Source organism: Papaver somniferum, unplaced genomic scaffold, assembly GCF_003573695.1.
Source record: "Papaver somniferum cultivar HN1 unplaced genomic scaffold, ASM357369v1 unplaced-scaffold_125, whole genome shotgun sequence".
NCBI classification, from domain to species: Eukaryota; Viridiplantae; Streptophyta; class Magnoliopsida; order Ranunculales; family Papaveraceae; genus Papaver; species Papaver somniferum.
In genome coordinates, this window is record NW_020621603.1 from 4,303,644 (window position 1) to 4,318,852 (window position 15,209).

At 37.8% G+C, this 15,209-nt stretch overlaps 1 protein-coding gene across 4 annotated transcripts; it reads left to right on the top strand.

The window, feature by feature from the left end:
* Window positions 1-1,064: 1,064 nt before the first annotated feature.
* LOC113331459 lies at window positions 1,065-15,004 on the top strand. Of its 4 annotated transcripts, XM_026578172.1 has the most exons (16): window positions 1,065-1,435; window positions 2,382-2,598; window positions 3,546-4,099; window positions 4,375-5,572; window positions 5,718-6,045; window positions 6,212-6,467; window positions 6,566-6,782; window positions 6,925-7,271; window positions 7,394-7,918; window positions 8,597-9,803; window positions 10,431-10,784; window positions 10,924-11,161; window positions 11,617-13,151; window positions 13,257-14,165; window positions 14,256-14,416; window positions 14,547-15,004. In XM_026578172.1, exons 4-13 carry the CDS (start codon window positions 5,219-5,221, stop codon window positions 12,408-12,410), a joined length of 4,620 nt encoding a protein of 1,539 aa, XP_026433957.1. In that variant the 5' UTR covers window positions 1,065-1,435; window positions 2,382-2,598; window positions 3,546-4,099; window positions 4,375-5,218; the 3' UTR covers window positions 12,411-13,151; window positions 13,257-14,165; window positions 14,256-14,416; window positions 14,547-15,004. The 4 variants fall into 4 exon arrangements, with proteins under 4 accessions (XP_026433957.1, XP_026433956.1, XP_026433958.1 ...); XM_026578171.1 differs by having other exon boundaries at window positions 11,617-14,165; XM_026578173.1 differs by having other exon boundaries at window positions 11,617-14,165; window positions 14,266-14,416.
* The last annotated feature ends 205 nt before the right edge of the window (window positions 15,005-15,209 follow it).

Here is a 15,209-nt window from a genome sequence, read left to right on the forward strand (position 1 = left end):
GGTAGCCAAAAAATTCATTAAACTACCGATTATTAGCAGTTTGTATCCAGGAAGATATGGCCACCAATATTCGGCAGATAATCATCAAATCTTTCTCCCGAATACTGTCGATGTTCTTGAAAAATGAAGAACACGACTACATTCGGAAGTAAATGAGCATGCATATCGTCCGAATCTGGATAAATAACCGAAAACCCTAGAAATTTTCTTTCTCGATTCGACGAATTAAAGCGAAATAAACCCCAAAAATGATAGATTCTTACCTAATTGGGGCCATTTGAAGTTGACGAAGTGTTTGAGTCTCGGAATCGCCACCACCGACTACATTGCCGAGTACTTGTTCTTCGCGTTCTTCTTCATTTGCAGCAAGAATTTCTTTATTTCTTGCTAAAATTCCAATGTTTGGATCGATACCCCGAGCAACATTTTTGGTTCTAGGTCTGTGGGTTTCATTTCTCTTATCCATTGTTTTATAATCGAATCGACGATGTTTTGATTTTACGATTCGCGGCGATGTTTCGGTTGAACGAGGAAATTTTTTTTTTCTTCCACAATCGGAAGATAATATGAAACTGGAAGAAGAAGAGTTGAAATGAGTAGAATTGTTTTTGATTTGGTTTTTATACGGTTTTACCATAAGGGCATTTATGTAACTTCAATATCATATAGGATACCCCTTAACTAGAGTCTTTGGCTGGGTATAAATTGATGGCCCCTAAATCCTTTGGGATGGCCACTAAAAACGCCAGGCTAATCTAGGGGAGTCCCGAGTCCGTAATTCATCTTATGTCAGATTTGATATCTTTGTAATAGCTTTATTAGTACTATTAGCACTTGGCACTTCTCTTTCAAGGGAATAAATTGGACTCTACTTCAAGACACGTGCAAAGTTAAAAATCCAATCTAAAATATGGACCAAGTCGAAAAACATGAGGGTATACAGATACCGCTCAGGCAGTACACCACATCATCAAGATATAAAGGCAAGAATACCATCTCGAATCAATTACATCGAACCCCACCAGCATTCAGATTTCTTTGGGCACAACCGTGTTCAACAAAAGTACAGCTTCAGACTATCGACAACCATCCACCACACCAATTCCAACATAAAATTCCAATTGAATCGTCCGATATCATTTGCCCTCATGTAATAGCTCATTTTGATTCAAAAAAAAAAAAAAAAAAAATCCCACTCCTCCACCATCTCCATCCTGTCTCAAAGACGCGTCCCTCCTTTCGTTCGGTTTTTCACCCCAATCCAAAGTTAATATTTTAATTAATAATTTCCCGCTGCTATTCTCAAACTCTACAGTCTACTGTAAAACTTCCATAGCCCATAGATTACATTTTTCACACAAAAATCAAAACTTAACAAAATCCAAGCCTTACTGTAAAAACCAGAGAAAATAAGAATCGTGGTGAACATTGGCAGGTCTCTCTCTGATCTTTTTCTTCTTCTTCTTCTCTTATAGGTTTTGTAAATGAGATTGATTTAATTGCTGTGTAGATAGTATAATCCCCCCTTTTTTGTAGTTACTCTTTTTTACTTTTCAATTTATTTAAGATTTTTATTTATTTATTTACCATTATCAGTAAAAAAAATGTCTGATTATCAGACTGGTAGAAGTTTAAATTAGGGCTAAAAAATCAACTAGACAAAGATTTGGAAAGCTAAATTTGCTTGTTTTTATTAAATAAAAAATGATTTCAAAAGCGGTACTATAATTTTATTTTTAAGCAACTGTACTAATTAAACCCTAGAAATTTCAATTGTTTGATTTTTTTAATGGATATTTGTAGTATTTATTGGAATTATTTAGTGGGGATAGATAATTTATTTATGTTTTGAAAGGTTTTTGATAAACCTCAACACCTAAACTTGTTTATTCTTGAATTTGTGTTTGGAACAGTCAATTTTAACTTCTAGAGGGATTTGCTTGGATATTTGTTTTTAAGGAATTAGTGTGTTTTGGAAAGAAGTTAAGGCATATTATAAGTACGGCTTGCAATACATGAAATGTAGATGCACGACAGTTTGATTTGCTTGTTTGAGTGAGCTTATCAGCTGTATGATAAGTTGTACAAAAACCGTATGAACTCAAAATGTAACTAAGTTATGGCCATGAATTGTTTGTTCATACTTCATACATAATCCAGCATGTGGGTGTGAAAGCTTCAAGAGACTTGCATGTGGCCAAACCATGCTCCTCGAGGTCTGAAATGTATCCTCTAGTGGCATGCTTCACATATGTATGACCAACAGTAACTGAGAACTCAGGGTTTTTAGCATTTACTGTATGCATTTGTTTTTACGTTTTATGGTATATATATATGTTATTTTTATTTCAGTGTTATTTTGTTTTGAAATGTTGATGCAGAGATGAGATTGGAGATGAATTAGAATGTGGCAGTGAAGTGGTTGAAATGGTAGAATGTGGCGGTGAAGTGGTTGAAATAGTAGAAGGTGGCAGGGAAGTGGTTCAAATGGCTCATTCTGGCTGTTACAGATATAAACATCCCGAGAAAGATTTGATTGATTTGGTGTTCTCTTGGACTCTCGAGGATATATCCAATGAAGAGTTATATAAACAGCAGGTTTGCCCCTGTCTTTGTCTCTGTCTTACTAAACCATCATGTTTACATAGTTCATGTGGGGCATACCGCCTTACAGGGTTGATATCAGTTAGAAATGTTGCCCACCGTGTAGCTATACTGTAATATATACAATTCCACTAGAGGTATGTGATTTATGGGACATCAGTTTTACTGTTAATCATAAACCAGCGTTTGCTGGAGTTTTAAGTTTTAGAACATTATATTTGTATGAAGGTCGATCAGTCATGCACCATGTGTATATTATGGCTTTGAATCCTAATCCTATTGCACGTGGCCACGCTATGATCCTATGGTAAATGCATCTCATGGGCCAACATATAGAGCATCAAGTGGCTAATTGGCAGATGTGGGGACTAGCACGCAGCTCATTATGCCCATATTTGATTTCTTGATCCATCATAAATCTATCTTGGATCAACTGTTGAAAAAGACACCTAAGACATCCTGATTTTGGAGACTTACGCCTGATTTGAGACTTTGAGTGTAATAGAACTTTGAAGTATTAGGGCGTACTAATCTCATGATATGTAGATCAGGCTCATCTTAAGGAGGCTATCCCTCTAGTCATCTCCAAGCGGGTACATGGTATTAGAATGTCAATCTTTAGTACAATGATCCCTTTCCAAAAATAATTTAAAGAAGTTCAGATTACATAAATAATAAATTTAGTTATTGTATTCTTTTGTAACTTTCCTAGTTGTGGATGTCTAAGTTTCATTTCCTCGACAAGTACCATTGATCAACTTGCAGCAGTTAAAGCCAGTTACTATGGTTCTGGACTAGTGACTAACCATGGTTTATGTGATCCAATTATTGCCCGGTTGAAGGATTTGTTAATTAAAACAATAAATCCTTTACTGCTGAACTGAACTTTTTCGATCTCTACGTTCTGAAATCTGACATAAGCTACTTCTTACATTGTTTAGGTGGAAAAGATCCCTGAATGTTTCCAGTCAGCGGAGGATTACCTTGGTTCTTGCACTTTACCATTAATTGAGGAAACTCGTTCTGAGTTGTTTTCCAGTATGGAGGTGTTACATGATGCACCATTCGCTGAAGTAATCTCAGTAAAGGAATCTGGGTCACATGGTTCAGTTCTGTATGAGCTTAAATTTGATTCTTGGAGGAACATAAATAGTGATAGTGGCAAAGAGGCATACTCTCCCAAATGCGGTGACCTTTTTGTTTTGTCTGATGTGATACCTGAAATTTCCTCGGATTTGGAACAGTGTGTACGGACATGTACTTTTGCTTTGGCCATGAAAGATGCGAAGGAGTCCAATGCTACAGAAGATGATAAATTATCAAGTTATGTAAAGTTCCGGACTTCAAAGTTGGTTGAGGCTAAAGATGGTATGCGGAACTCTGTTTTTTTGCTGTGTTTCTGGTTAATATGACTACAAAAATTAGAATTTGGAAAGCGCTACACATGTCTGGGAACTTACAGATCATTAAGGAAATTTTGTGCCCCAATTCCATGGTAAGAAATGTGAATATCTTATTAAATATCGCTCGTTTCTGAACAATGCCTTGAACAAAATCTTGTAAGAACTGTATACCGTGCAGAGTCAGAACTGTTAAATTGATGGGTATTAGGGTTTGTGTTGTTTCTTGCTTAAAGCTTCCATTTCCTATGCCTATTTTACGGTTATAACTTCTGCTGCACTGAAAGAAAGAGAATGTAGTTTGGACGAGTGCGATGTTTGTGACAACTTAGTGCAGAACGTAATTATAGCTTTTGTTAATGCATTGCAGGTCGAAGAAATCTGTAATATTTGTTCTTCACAAGATGATAGCACTTGGGATGAACAACTTGGCCGCAGATTATCATTAGTCCTTGATGAGTCCCAAGCAATTGCAGTGCGTAGTTCTGTATCGGCAGCACAGTGCAATCACAAGTCTTCTATTAAACTTATTTGGGGTCCACCCGGGACTGGTAAAACTAAAACTCTGAGTATCTTGTTGTACACCCTCTTAAGTAAGAGCTGTAGAACACTTGCATGAGCTCCAACAAATGTTGCAGTTAAGGAAGTGGCATTGCGCGTCCTAAAGCTTGTTGAAAATCCTCCCCACATGGATCCAGGACAGGATGGGTTGTTATGCTCACTGGGAGATTCGCTCTTATTTGGGAGTAGGAATCGCTTGGAAATTTTTGATGATCTTGAGGAGATTTTTTTAGATTATCATGTGGACAGGCTTGTGGAATGTTTTGCGCCACCCAACAGTTGGAAGATATGCTTTACATCCATGATAAAATTTCTTGAAGACTGTGTTGCTGAATATCGTTTGTTGGAGAATGGATCAGTTGGCGAGGACAAAACTGGTGTCAACAATGATTCCGCCCCTGTGATTCCAAGTTCATTTCTTGGGTTCATTAAAGATGGATACACAGCCGTGGTTTCTCCTTTGAAAAGATGTGTAAGTGATTTATGCACCCATCTTCCAAAAAGACTTCTATTGCAGCATAATTTTGAAAGCATGGTATGTCTTCTTAATTTGCTTGATTCTTTTGGAGTTCTTCTGTCTCAAGATAATGCTAATGACAAAGAAATAGAGACGCTCTTTGCACAGGGGGAAGTTGTTGATTTTTACCTTAAGCATGAGAAAGAAGCATATATGTCTTGTACTTCTGTTCAGCTGTACAAAGATGAGGAATGAGTGCATTGATGCTCTAAGATCTCTTTGTCAGTCCCTTGCTCATGTCCTTCCAGAGAGTATGGACAGAAGTATGGTATGGCAGTTTTGCTTTCAATCTGCCTCACTCATCTTCTGCACATCGTCTAGCTCGTATACTTTGCATAGAGTAGAAATGGATCCGCTGAACTTGTTGGTTATTGATGAAGCTGCTCAGTTAAGAGAGTGTGAATCAGCAATACCCATGCAACTTAAAGGCATACAGCATGGTATTCTAATTGGTGATGAGTGTCAGCTACCAGCAATGGTTACTAGCAAGGTAAATATTTGAACACTGCTTGGCTTCAGTTATTATTTGAAGAAACGTAATCTACATCAATCTTTGTAAAATTTACCGCAGATATTGCTCCTTACAGGAATTGCTTATATATAATTTATTAATCTTTACAAGCTTTCTTGTTTAGGTTTCTGATGACGCTGGATTTGGAAGAAGTCTATTTGAAAGGTTGAGTTCGTTGGGACATTCAAAGCGCCTTCTCAACATTCAGTACAGAATGCATCCTAAAATAAGTGCTTTTCCAAATGGCAACTTTTATAGAAACCAGATTTTAAATGCTCCCAATGTTCTCTGTAAAAGTTATGAAAGATCCTATCTTCAAGGACCTATGTTTGGTCCATACTCATTTATAAGCACTTCTGATGGAAGAGATGAACAAGATAATGTTGCACATAGCAGGAAAAATATGGTGGAAGTAGCAATTACTCTGAAGATTGTACGGAAGCTTTTTAGAGGTATTGTCGTGTGAGTTTATAGTTGCATTACATTTCCATGTAATTTACATATGGCAGCATGAGATGTCAATTTTATTCATTTTTTTGTCCTGCCTGAATATCTGTCTCCATGCTTGCTTTTCCTTCAAGAAATCATAATGAGGGTTTTACACTTTTACTTTTACAGCATGGGATGGCGCAAGAGAGAAGCTAACAATTGGAATAATATCCCCATATGCTGCTCAAGTAGCTGCAATTCAAGAGAAACTTGGACACAAATATGAGAAGTTCGAATATTTCGCTGTGAGGGTGAAGTCTATTGATGGCTTCCAGGGCGGTGAAGAGGATATCATAATAATCTCTACTGTCAGATCTAACAGTGAAGGATCTATTGGATTCCTATCTAATCTTCAACGAACTAATGTTGCTTTGACTAGGGCACGGTAAACTAGTGTGCTTCACTCAACAATATACTTCGAACCAAAGTAACTAGAAATTGCAAGGATATGTGAAGTTCACTTGCTGTATTTTATCACTGCAGGCGCTGTCTTTGGATTTTGGGTGATGGAAAAACTCTGCTTAGAAGTGGATCTTGCTGGAGGGCATTAGTTTCTGATGCTAAAAATCGGCATTGTTTATTTGATGCTGGTGAAGATAAAGATCTAGCTAATGCAGCATTGAAAGCCAAGAAAGAACTTGATCAACTGGATGACTTATTGAAAGGAGATAGCATACTCTTCAAAACTGCAAAGTGGAAGGTATCCTGAATGGTCAGGGAAAATGTTATGTTATTCTTTGTCCAAAGAGTAAAAATCTTCGCTTCGTTTGCACTCCATTTTTTTTTTTGGAATGCTGAACTCAATCGGATTTGGTTTTTTTTCGTTGTCTTGATTTCTGCAGGTTTTGTTTAGTGATAACTTTAGAAAGTCATTTATGAGATTGAAATCGTTTCAGACCCAAAAGTCGGTTATCAATTTGTTGCTTAAACTTTCCAATGGCTGGAGCCCGAAGAAAGTGGACTCTGTTTGTGGAAACTCCTTGCAGCTCGTGAAACAGTTCAAGGTTGGACGACTTTATGTTATTTCTGCTGTCAATATTGCGAAGTATTCAAGCTATGTCCAAGTATTGAAGATATGGGATATCTTACCTCTGGAGGAGATGCCAAAACTTGTTAAGCGTCTTGATAGCATCTTTAGTATGTACACAGACAATTTCATCAACCGCTGTAAAGAAAAAAAGGCTGATGGGTATGTTTGGTACCACTACTCTGTGTATTACAAGTCTGGTGATAGTCAATTGATGACTCTTTCTGTTCACCTATCAGTTTGGATGATAAATTGCTGTGTTAATTTTCTTTCTTTCTTTATAGGGATATGGACGTGCCAGTGATCTGGGAACCATGTAATGAAGTTGTTCGATATAATACAAGAACTGAGTCGTCTAGTGGGTTGAGTGTTGCAGAATTTGATGGAAGAAGCTATCTTGAAAACTCAAAAGTGAACGAGAGCCTACTATTGATGAAATTCTACTCTTTATCATCTGGTGTCGTGAGCCATTTGTTATCTGGAAGTGATGGCAGAGAACTTGATCTTCCTTTTGAAATGACTGATCAAGAATTGGAAATAACTCTTTTTCCAAGAAGTAGTTTTATTCTTGGAAGATCTAGAACTGGGAAAACAACTATCTTAACCATGAAATTGTTTCAGAAGGAGCAGCAACACTATTTCTCTTTGGAAGGGTTGTCTGAGGGTACATGTTCTACGTCTGCTTCCCCAAAGAATTGGATGAGAGAGGGTCTTGGAGCGACAAACGGAACCAACCTACGACAAATGTTTGTAACTGTCAGCCCTCAACTATGTTCTGCTATCAAGAATCAAATTTCAAATTTGAAAAGGTAAATTTATTCCCTGGTGTTGTCTTATTGATGAGCCATTTATTCCAACTCTATACCGTCCTTAAATTTTCCTTTAAATTGTTTAGAGATATTAATACAAGTTATTTCATGTGATATCTGAAGCTACACATGGGTGTGGGGATCACATTCCAATTGTATTTCTTGAAGAACACGTGCTTCTAAAACCTTACTGAAAGCTGTTTGTAAATTATTGTTGAAAATCCGGATTGCCTTGTCATGTTGCCTTCAATGTGATTAATGGTCTGCGGACCTTCTCAATAGATATGGGATCTAAATTGGTGTAAACTAGAAAGTAAACTTGTACTAAATCACTCGACGCGTGGTGTGTCATAAGACTCATAGGTCATAGCCCAGTAAGATAATATTCATATTCTGCCTACTTGTGCCATCATTTCCAACTTCTTATGGCTAGACCATTTTTGCTCTTGTAAAACTGCATTTTCTATGTAGTTTACTCTTGTTGTATCTGCATAGTATGCTTTGATGATGCGAATCAAATAATTTATTGGTCTTAGAATAACTTTTATGTTGTTATCTGCATATTGTCTAAGATTGGTCTTTTTGGTAATGATGAGGATACCAAGTTAACTTAATACAATATCAACATATAGACCAATCTATGTATGCTTATTTTCTTGCATCATTTGTTTTTCACAGTTTTATCAGCGGCGGGAAATTGTCAGCAGAAAATAAGTTTACTGATATGCATGACATTGATGATACCATTGCGTTCAGTAGCATCCCCGATTCTTTCATTGACCTACCACTTGATTGCTACCCACTTGTCATAACGTTTCAGAAGTTCTTACTGATGCTTGACGGAAGTATGGAGGATTCATATTTTGACAGATTCAATGATGTAAGGGAGTTTTGTGCGGGAAATACTGGAACAAGTAGGACTTTTGCCTTAAATGCTTTTATTAGATCAAAGGAGGTTAATTACGACCGGTTTAATTCATTTTACTGGCCGCATTTCAACTGTCACTTGACCAGAAAACTTGACTCTTCAACTGTTTTTGTTGAGATAATGTCTCACATAAAAGGTGGGCTGATTGCTGGTAGAGTTCCTAATGGCAAACTCAGCCGGGGGAATTATTTGTTGCTATCTGAGGGACGGGTTTCCACTTTAAGCAAGGATTTAAGAGAGCTGATTTATGATATTTTTCTTGATTATGAGAAGAAGAAGCTGCTGAATGGTGAGTTTGATTTTGCTGATTTAGTCACGGACCTTCATCAACGACTGCGAAAAGGGATCTATCGGGGTGATCAAATGGATTTCGTATATGTTGATGAGGTCCAAGATCTAACCATGAGACAGGCTGCTCTTTTCAAGTATATGTGCCAAAATTTTGAGGCAGGATTTGCTTTCTCGGGTGATACAGCTCAAACTATTGCAAGGGGTATTGATTTCCGGTTCCAAGACATAAGATCTTTGTTTTATAATGAATTCATCTCAGAACCAAGAAGTGATTTCAAAGGGAAAGCACAGGAAAAGGTGCATTATTCAGTTTCTGATTATTTTCAATTGAGTCAGAATTTCCGTACACACGCAGGTATTCTCAAGCTGTCTCAGAGCATAATTGAGCTTCTTTACCACTTCTTTCCCCTCTCTATTGACTCTTTAAGGCCCGAGAATAGCCATATCTATGGTGAAGCACCGGTTATACTTGAATCTGTAAATGATGAAAATGCAATTGTAACTATTTTTGGAAATAGTGGGAGTACTGGTAGTAGTTTCATTGGGTTTGGAGCAGAGCAGGTTATTTTAGTACGCAATGATTCTGTGAAAAAAGAAGTCTCCGACCAAATTGGAAATCAAGCCCTTGTGTTGACATTAGTCGAGTGCAAAGGCCTCGAGTTTCAGGTCAGTGATTGTCTATTTTTTTTCCTCTTTGAAATGAAGATATGTTTGAATATATAATTTCTTTCATAAGTTAGTTTTATTTGTCAGATTTTGAAACTGTAAACTGCGCAATTTTTCATGTTCTTTTATTAGGAAGTGAATGTAGTCTTTTGAGCCAGCTAAGCACTTAACCAGTAAATAACCCGTTTTCCAAGTCTATCCCATGTGGCATAAATCAGAAGTGCAGTCCGATTATGTTTAAGAAAACTGTGCAGGATTTCTGGTTTCATTTTGAATGGTGATTTAAATGAACCCTTTGCAGTATCCCTGGCTACATGTTGAATTCTCAAGTTTTACCATTAAATTTGCAAATGCCAAATATACATGACCAAAAGTTAAGTTGCTTTGTGTGATCGTGAAAGAGCAATAGTAGGCCCGACTAATATACATAGTTAATATTCGCTGCAAATATTTCCTGTCTTCAAATTCATAGAGGGGCGTTTTGCAAAGTAGTTTTCACGATTGCACCTACGGAGCTGCAGCCCTTAAGTGCATTCAGTTTGAACTCTGCATATTAATCAAGGCATGTGTTTCTTACTGTTTATCCTCTTAGAAGGTATGTGTTTTTATATTCTGTCATATATGTAGGATGTTCTGTTGTACAACTTTTTTGGAACATCTCCTTTAAAGAATCAGTGGCGAGTTATTTACGGACACATGGAGGAACTAGGTGTGCTTCACTGCACCGAACAAAAATCATTTCCAAGTTTCTGCTCGGCCAAGCACAAAATTCTTTGCTCTGAATTGAAGCAACTATATGTGGCTCTTACTCGTGCTAGGCAGAGACTGTGGATCTATGAGAATGCAGACAAATTCTCGATGCCTATATTTGATTACTGGAAGAAGTTGGGAGTCGTACAGGTTCAACATCTGGATGAATCTCTTGCACAGACAATGCGAGTTGGAAGCAGCAAGGAAGAGTGGTGTTCTCGCGGTATCAAGGTCTAAACTGGAACCCTTGCAATTTGTTGCATACATACATTCATGTACCTCTTAGTTCTATTTCCCAAATTTCATATTCCTAGCATTATTCCCTTATGAATTTTACGGTCATATGTTTTGCTCTTTCATAACTGTGCAGCTATTTAATGAGGGTAATTTTGAGATGGCGACGATGTGTTTCGAAAGAGCTGGAGATCCATACAAAGAGAAGTGGGCAAAAGCTGCTGGACTTAGAGCTGCTGCTAACCGAATGGGTGATTCAAGTTCTGAACTGGCTCGCGTTCCTCTGACAGAGGCTGCTGAGATCTTTGAAACAATTGGAAAATTCGAGATTGCTGCAAAATGCTTTATTCAGTTGAAGGACTTCAAAAGGGCAGGTTTGGACTATCTATATTATTTTTTGAGGAAATGTCCCACTGAAATAAAGTCTTATAAAAAATTACATAAATAAAAGTATAAAGAGAGGAAATGAAGTGTGCTTTCTGTTAACCCAAAATCAATTCCTAAAATACCAAGTTTGCTTTCTGTTAACCCACGGAAGTTTCTGGGTTGGAAAAAGCCATTTTCTTTAATTGATACGAATTCCGGAAGTAACTGAGCACATTCTCGCAAATGAAGTACACTCAGAAGCCAAGTTTTGATAGATATTAACCAAATTCTATGTAATACTTAGACACTAATGAAAAGAATATGCTAATGAAGGATTAGAAAAAACTCGTGCAGAGCCTTGTTAGACATAAACTCCAGTTGAAGTTATAAATTCAAATTAGGCATGAAATATTCATTAGGAATGATTAAATGATTTTAGCTTGTAATGTTTTTATCTTTTTAGGTTTGCTTTATCTGAAGAATTTGGAGGAACCAAGGCTAGAGGATGCAGCTGATTGTTTTTCTCTTGCTGGATGCTGGTCTATTGCGGCCGAAGTGTATTGTAGGGCTAATTGCTTGTTGAAATGCCTGACTGTTTGCACCAAGGGAAATCTTTTGGAACCGGGGCTTCTGTTCATAGAGAAATGGAAAGCAGATGGAATCTCTGATGCTGATGCAACCAAAAGTCAAGGGCTGAAAGAATTGAAACACGAGTTTCTAGAAAAGTGTGCATTTCTCTATCATCAAGCGAAAGATACAAATAGTATGATGAAGTTTGTTCGGGCCTTCAACTCATTGAACTTGATGCGGACTTTCTTGGTAACTCATAGTTATCTCGATGAGCTCGGGGTTTTAGAGACCGAGTTTGGAAACTGTATGGAGGATGTCAATTCTGCCAAGCTGAGAGGAGATCTTCTTCTTGGGGCAGAAATACTGGAAAAGGGTGGGCGCTATGAAGAAGCATCGAGGATCATTCTTCTGTATGTTCTTGTCAATTCTCTTTGGATAACAGGAAGCAAAGGTTGGCCCTTAAAGAAATTCTCAAACAAAGAGGAACTTTTGGCAAAATCAAAATCGATCGCAAAGACTAGCAATGATAACTTTTATGAGTTAATCTGCTTGGTGGCTAGCTCATTATCAGAGAAAGATAGCAGCTTAGCAGAGATGGGAGATTGTTTGGCTACTTCCCAGAGGCTCGGTCATTTGGAGCAGAAATTATGTACCTTCGGAAGATTCTCGATTACCATCTTAAGGTAAGGTTTGCTAACTACGAACGTGATGAAATGGTTGTGTTGAACTCTGTGGAGCATGCAGCATTTATGACTTCGCGTAAGAGGGTCTCAACTCAGACTTTAATGTACTTCTGGAATATATGGAGGGAGAAGATATTAAGCATATTGGCGTACCTTGGTTCTATTGGAACAATACAAGAAAAAGACTACAAGGGCTGTGAGGAGTTTTGTTTGAGTTACTTGGGGGTCTGCAAAACGGTACAAAATAGCAGTTCCATCTGTTGTACGAAATGGGGAATTGGTTACAATGGATGCTAACCAGTTTGTATCTGCTGCTCAGAGTTACTGGGTTTCTCAAGTCACCTGTCTTGGTATGAATGTGTTAGAGAAGCTCAACACCCTTTATCGGTTTTACGTTGGAAAGTCTCCCTCATTGTTTAATCAGGGAGTGACTTCTCTTCACATATTTGGAGTCACAAAAGGGCTCATGGGATCCAAGGTATTGGACTGGGAGGCTCCTAAGGCACTACTAGAGAACTCGGCGTCTTGTAGACAGCGGTTTTTCGAAATTGTATGTCCCGTGGACTCCAAAAGGATTTTTTTAGAAGATATGATTAAGCCAAGAAAAACAGAACTTTGTAGGGAAATTACCGAAGAACTAATTATGGAAATAGTCAGATCGGAAAGAAATTTATCTCTTGGGCAAATTCGGAAAGTGGTGATGCTGATATTTGTTTATGGGAGTCTACCTGTTGAACTGTATCAGGTGATTGTAAACAGTTTTGAGCTGAACACACATTGGAAATCCTTGTTTAGGCAGTTTAAAGACTGCATTGATTCAGGGATTGTGAGGTTACCATTTTTCTTGCAGATTAGAAGGTCTTTGAGGATAACCAATTGGAGCGAAATGTCAAGTTCCATTTCACCATTCCATTTTTTGTATCTTCTGGAACGCTTACTTTATTTGGTAAGTTCTTGGAAACGTTTCTTTTTCACAACAAAGTCTGCTCTCCTGGAGACACTTACATGTGAAAACTGGAAACTGAAAATATCCGAGTCGGATACAGAAATCAGCTTAAAGGCAGAACTGCACCTTTTGGAAGGTTCTGTGCTGGCCTTGTGTCAACGTATACTTTTGGAGAAGAAAGGCACACTGGAATGGGTTGAGAAAACTAATACTGCAGCCAAGAAAGACTATCCTTCTCTTGTTTTAAGGTTATTTATCCTTGTTTGTCTAGTCTGTATTAATGCTGGAGATCATTTTGGAGAACTCGTTGGTCTACTCATTGATGATAACATATCTTCTTTGCTCCCACTGGAATTTGGTAAGATCCTTGACTTTGCAAAGCCTTCGAAAGATCCGTATGAGAAAATATCCAGGGAGGTTGATTATGGTAAAATATCTCAAGTATTCGCAAAGGTTCTTAAGATTATTAAGAATCCTCTGGTGATTTTGTATTTTGGTAAAAATCGTCCTACCTTTTCCTGTCCTGATGCCATATTCATAGACATGAAGTTGATTCTATGTAGAGAAGATATATTGGATATACTCAACATCAAGAGACGCAATGTGTACAACAAGGTGCTGTAATTGAATCGAGACTGAAGGCATAAGTGACAAAAATGTTCCTTCGTGCAATATTGGAAGCATTGTTCACTGTTCTCAACCTCCCAGTTCATTCAGTGAACATGAGCAGTTCATGGAGAATGAGCATGAACATGTCAGTGATTTGCAAGGGAGTTGCAGGACCGTTTGGCATGGAGTTGACGATTTTTCAAGGTTCTTTAATTGTTCAATTTGTTCTTTTTTATTTATTTTGATTTCCATTATCAAAAGAGTGCCTTTGATGATGTATTTTCTTCTGTGTAGTCTAATATAGAGTTACTTATTCGTGTTCTTGGTGCTGGAATTGCCAAATTGAAGCTGAAAGCATCTTTAAGCAGTGAAGATAGTAGGTTCGTCGCTCAAGCAGAACTTATGCTTGGTGAATTAAAGCAACGCTCAACTGCTTTATGGGTTTCTTGTGCCAGGTCTGTTTTGTTGCACGCTGAGTGTGTTTTAGGGATTTTAAAATGAATTTTTTTCCCTGGAAACTCAATCTTATTCGATTGCAGTACACAACTGAGCAGCCTAACCTTCTCATGTTGTGTTATTTCTCAGCGAGGAGGAAATGCAGCGCATCATGTCAAGTTTTGGCATACTTCAGAACCAGACAGTAGCCATGGAGACAAAATTAAGACAACTGTTGGATCCTTTATTTTCCTCAACGCTTAGGTTTCCAGTTACTGTCATGGAATCTTCTCAGGCCAGTGTTTCATCTGAGAGTAGCAAGAAGAAGGAAAAATCAAGATTGGAGAAGGTTAAGCATAAGAAAGGCAGAAGGAAGTAATATACTGTATTATTTAGTATTTTGTTACATTCTGTTCATCAATACTTTCTTACTTCTGTATGCACACTCGGAGGAATCTGGCATATCTGCTGTTAAGTAGTTAAACAGAAAGAAGGTGCTTGGCTCACTACAGGACAGGTTGTAGGTGCACTGGGTTTGAAGCCAATGCAGCTGCTGTCTGATTTGTACATTTTGTAATATAAGAAAAAAAAAACTACACTCTATCCCATCTACAGTCTATCCTTCAGCAGCAGTTATTACCTAGTCCTGAATTTGGCCCCGGCTTGCCAGCCTACAGGAGTTAAGTCCCCCTTGAAGAACTTTCATGACTTGGCTGCAGTTTCCCTCCAGCTGGATAGATGGTGCATAGCAGGAATGATCCATTGGTAGAGTTTCTTTTTGAAAATTAAAGACCCTCAAAACAAGAGAATACA

Coding starts and splice junctions, on each gene's coding strand:
- LOC113331459 (XM_026578171.1), top strand. CDS start 5,219: ATGAGAAAGAAGCATATATGTCTTGTACTTCTGTTCAGCTGTACAAAG. Junction 6,046..6,211: donor TGTACGGAAGCTTTTTAGAG/GTATTGTCGTGT, acceptor TTACTTTTACAG/CATGGGATGGCGCAAGAGAG. Junction 6,468..6,565: donor GTTGCTTTGACTAGGGCACG/GTAAACTAGTGT, acceptor TTATCACTGCAG/GCGCTGTCTTTGGATTTTGG.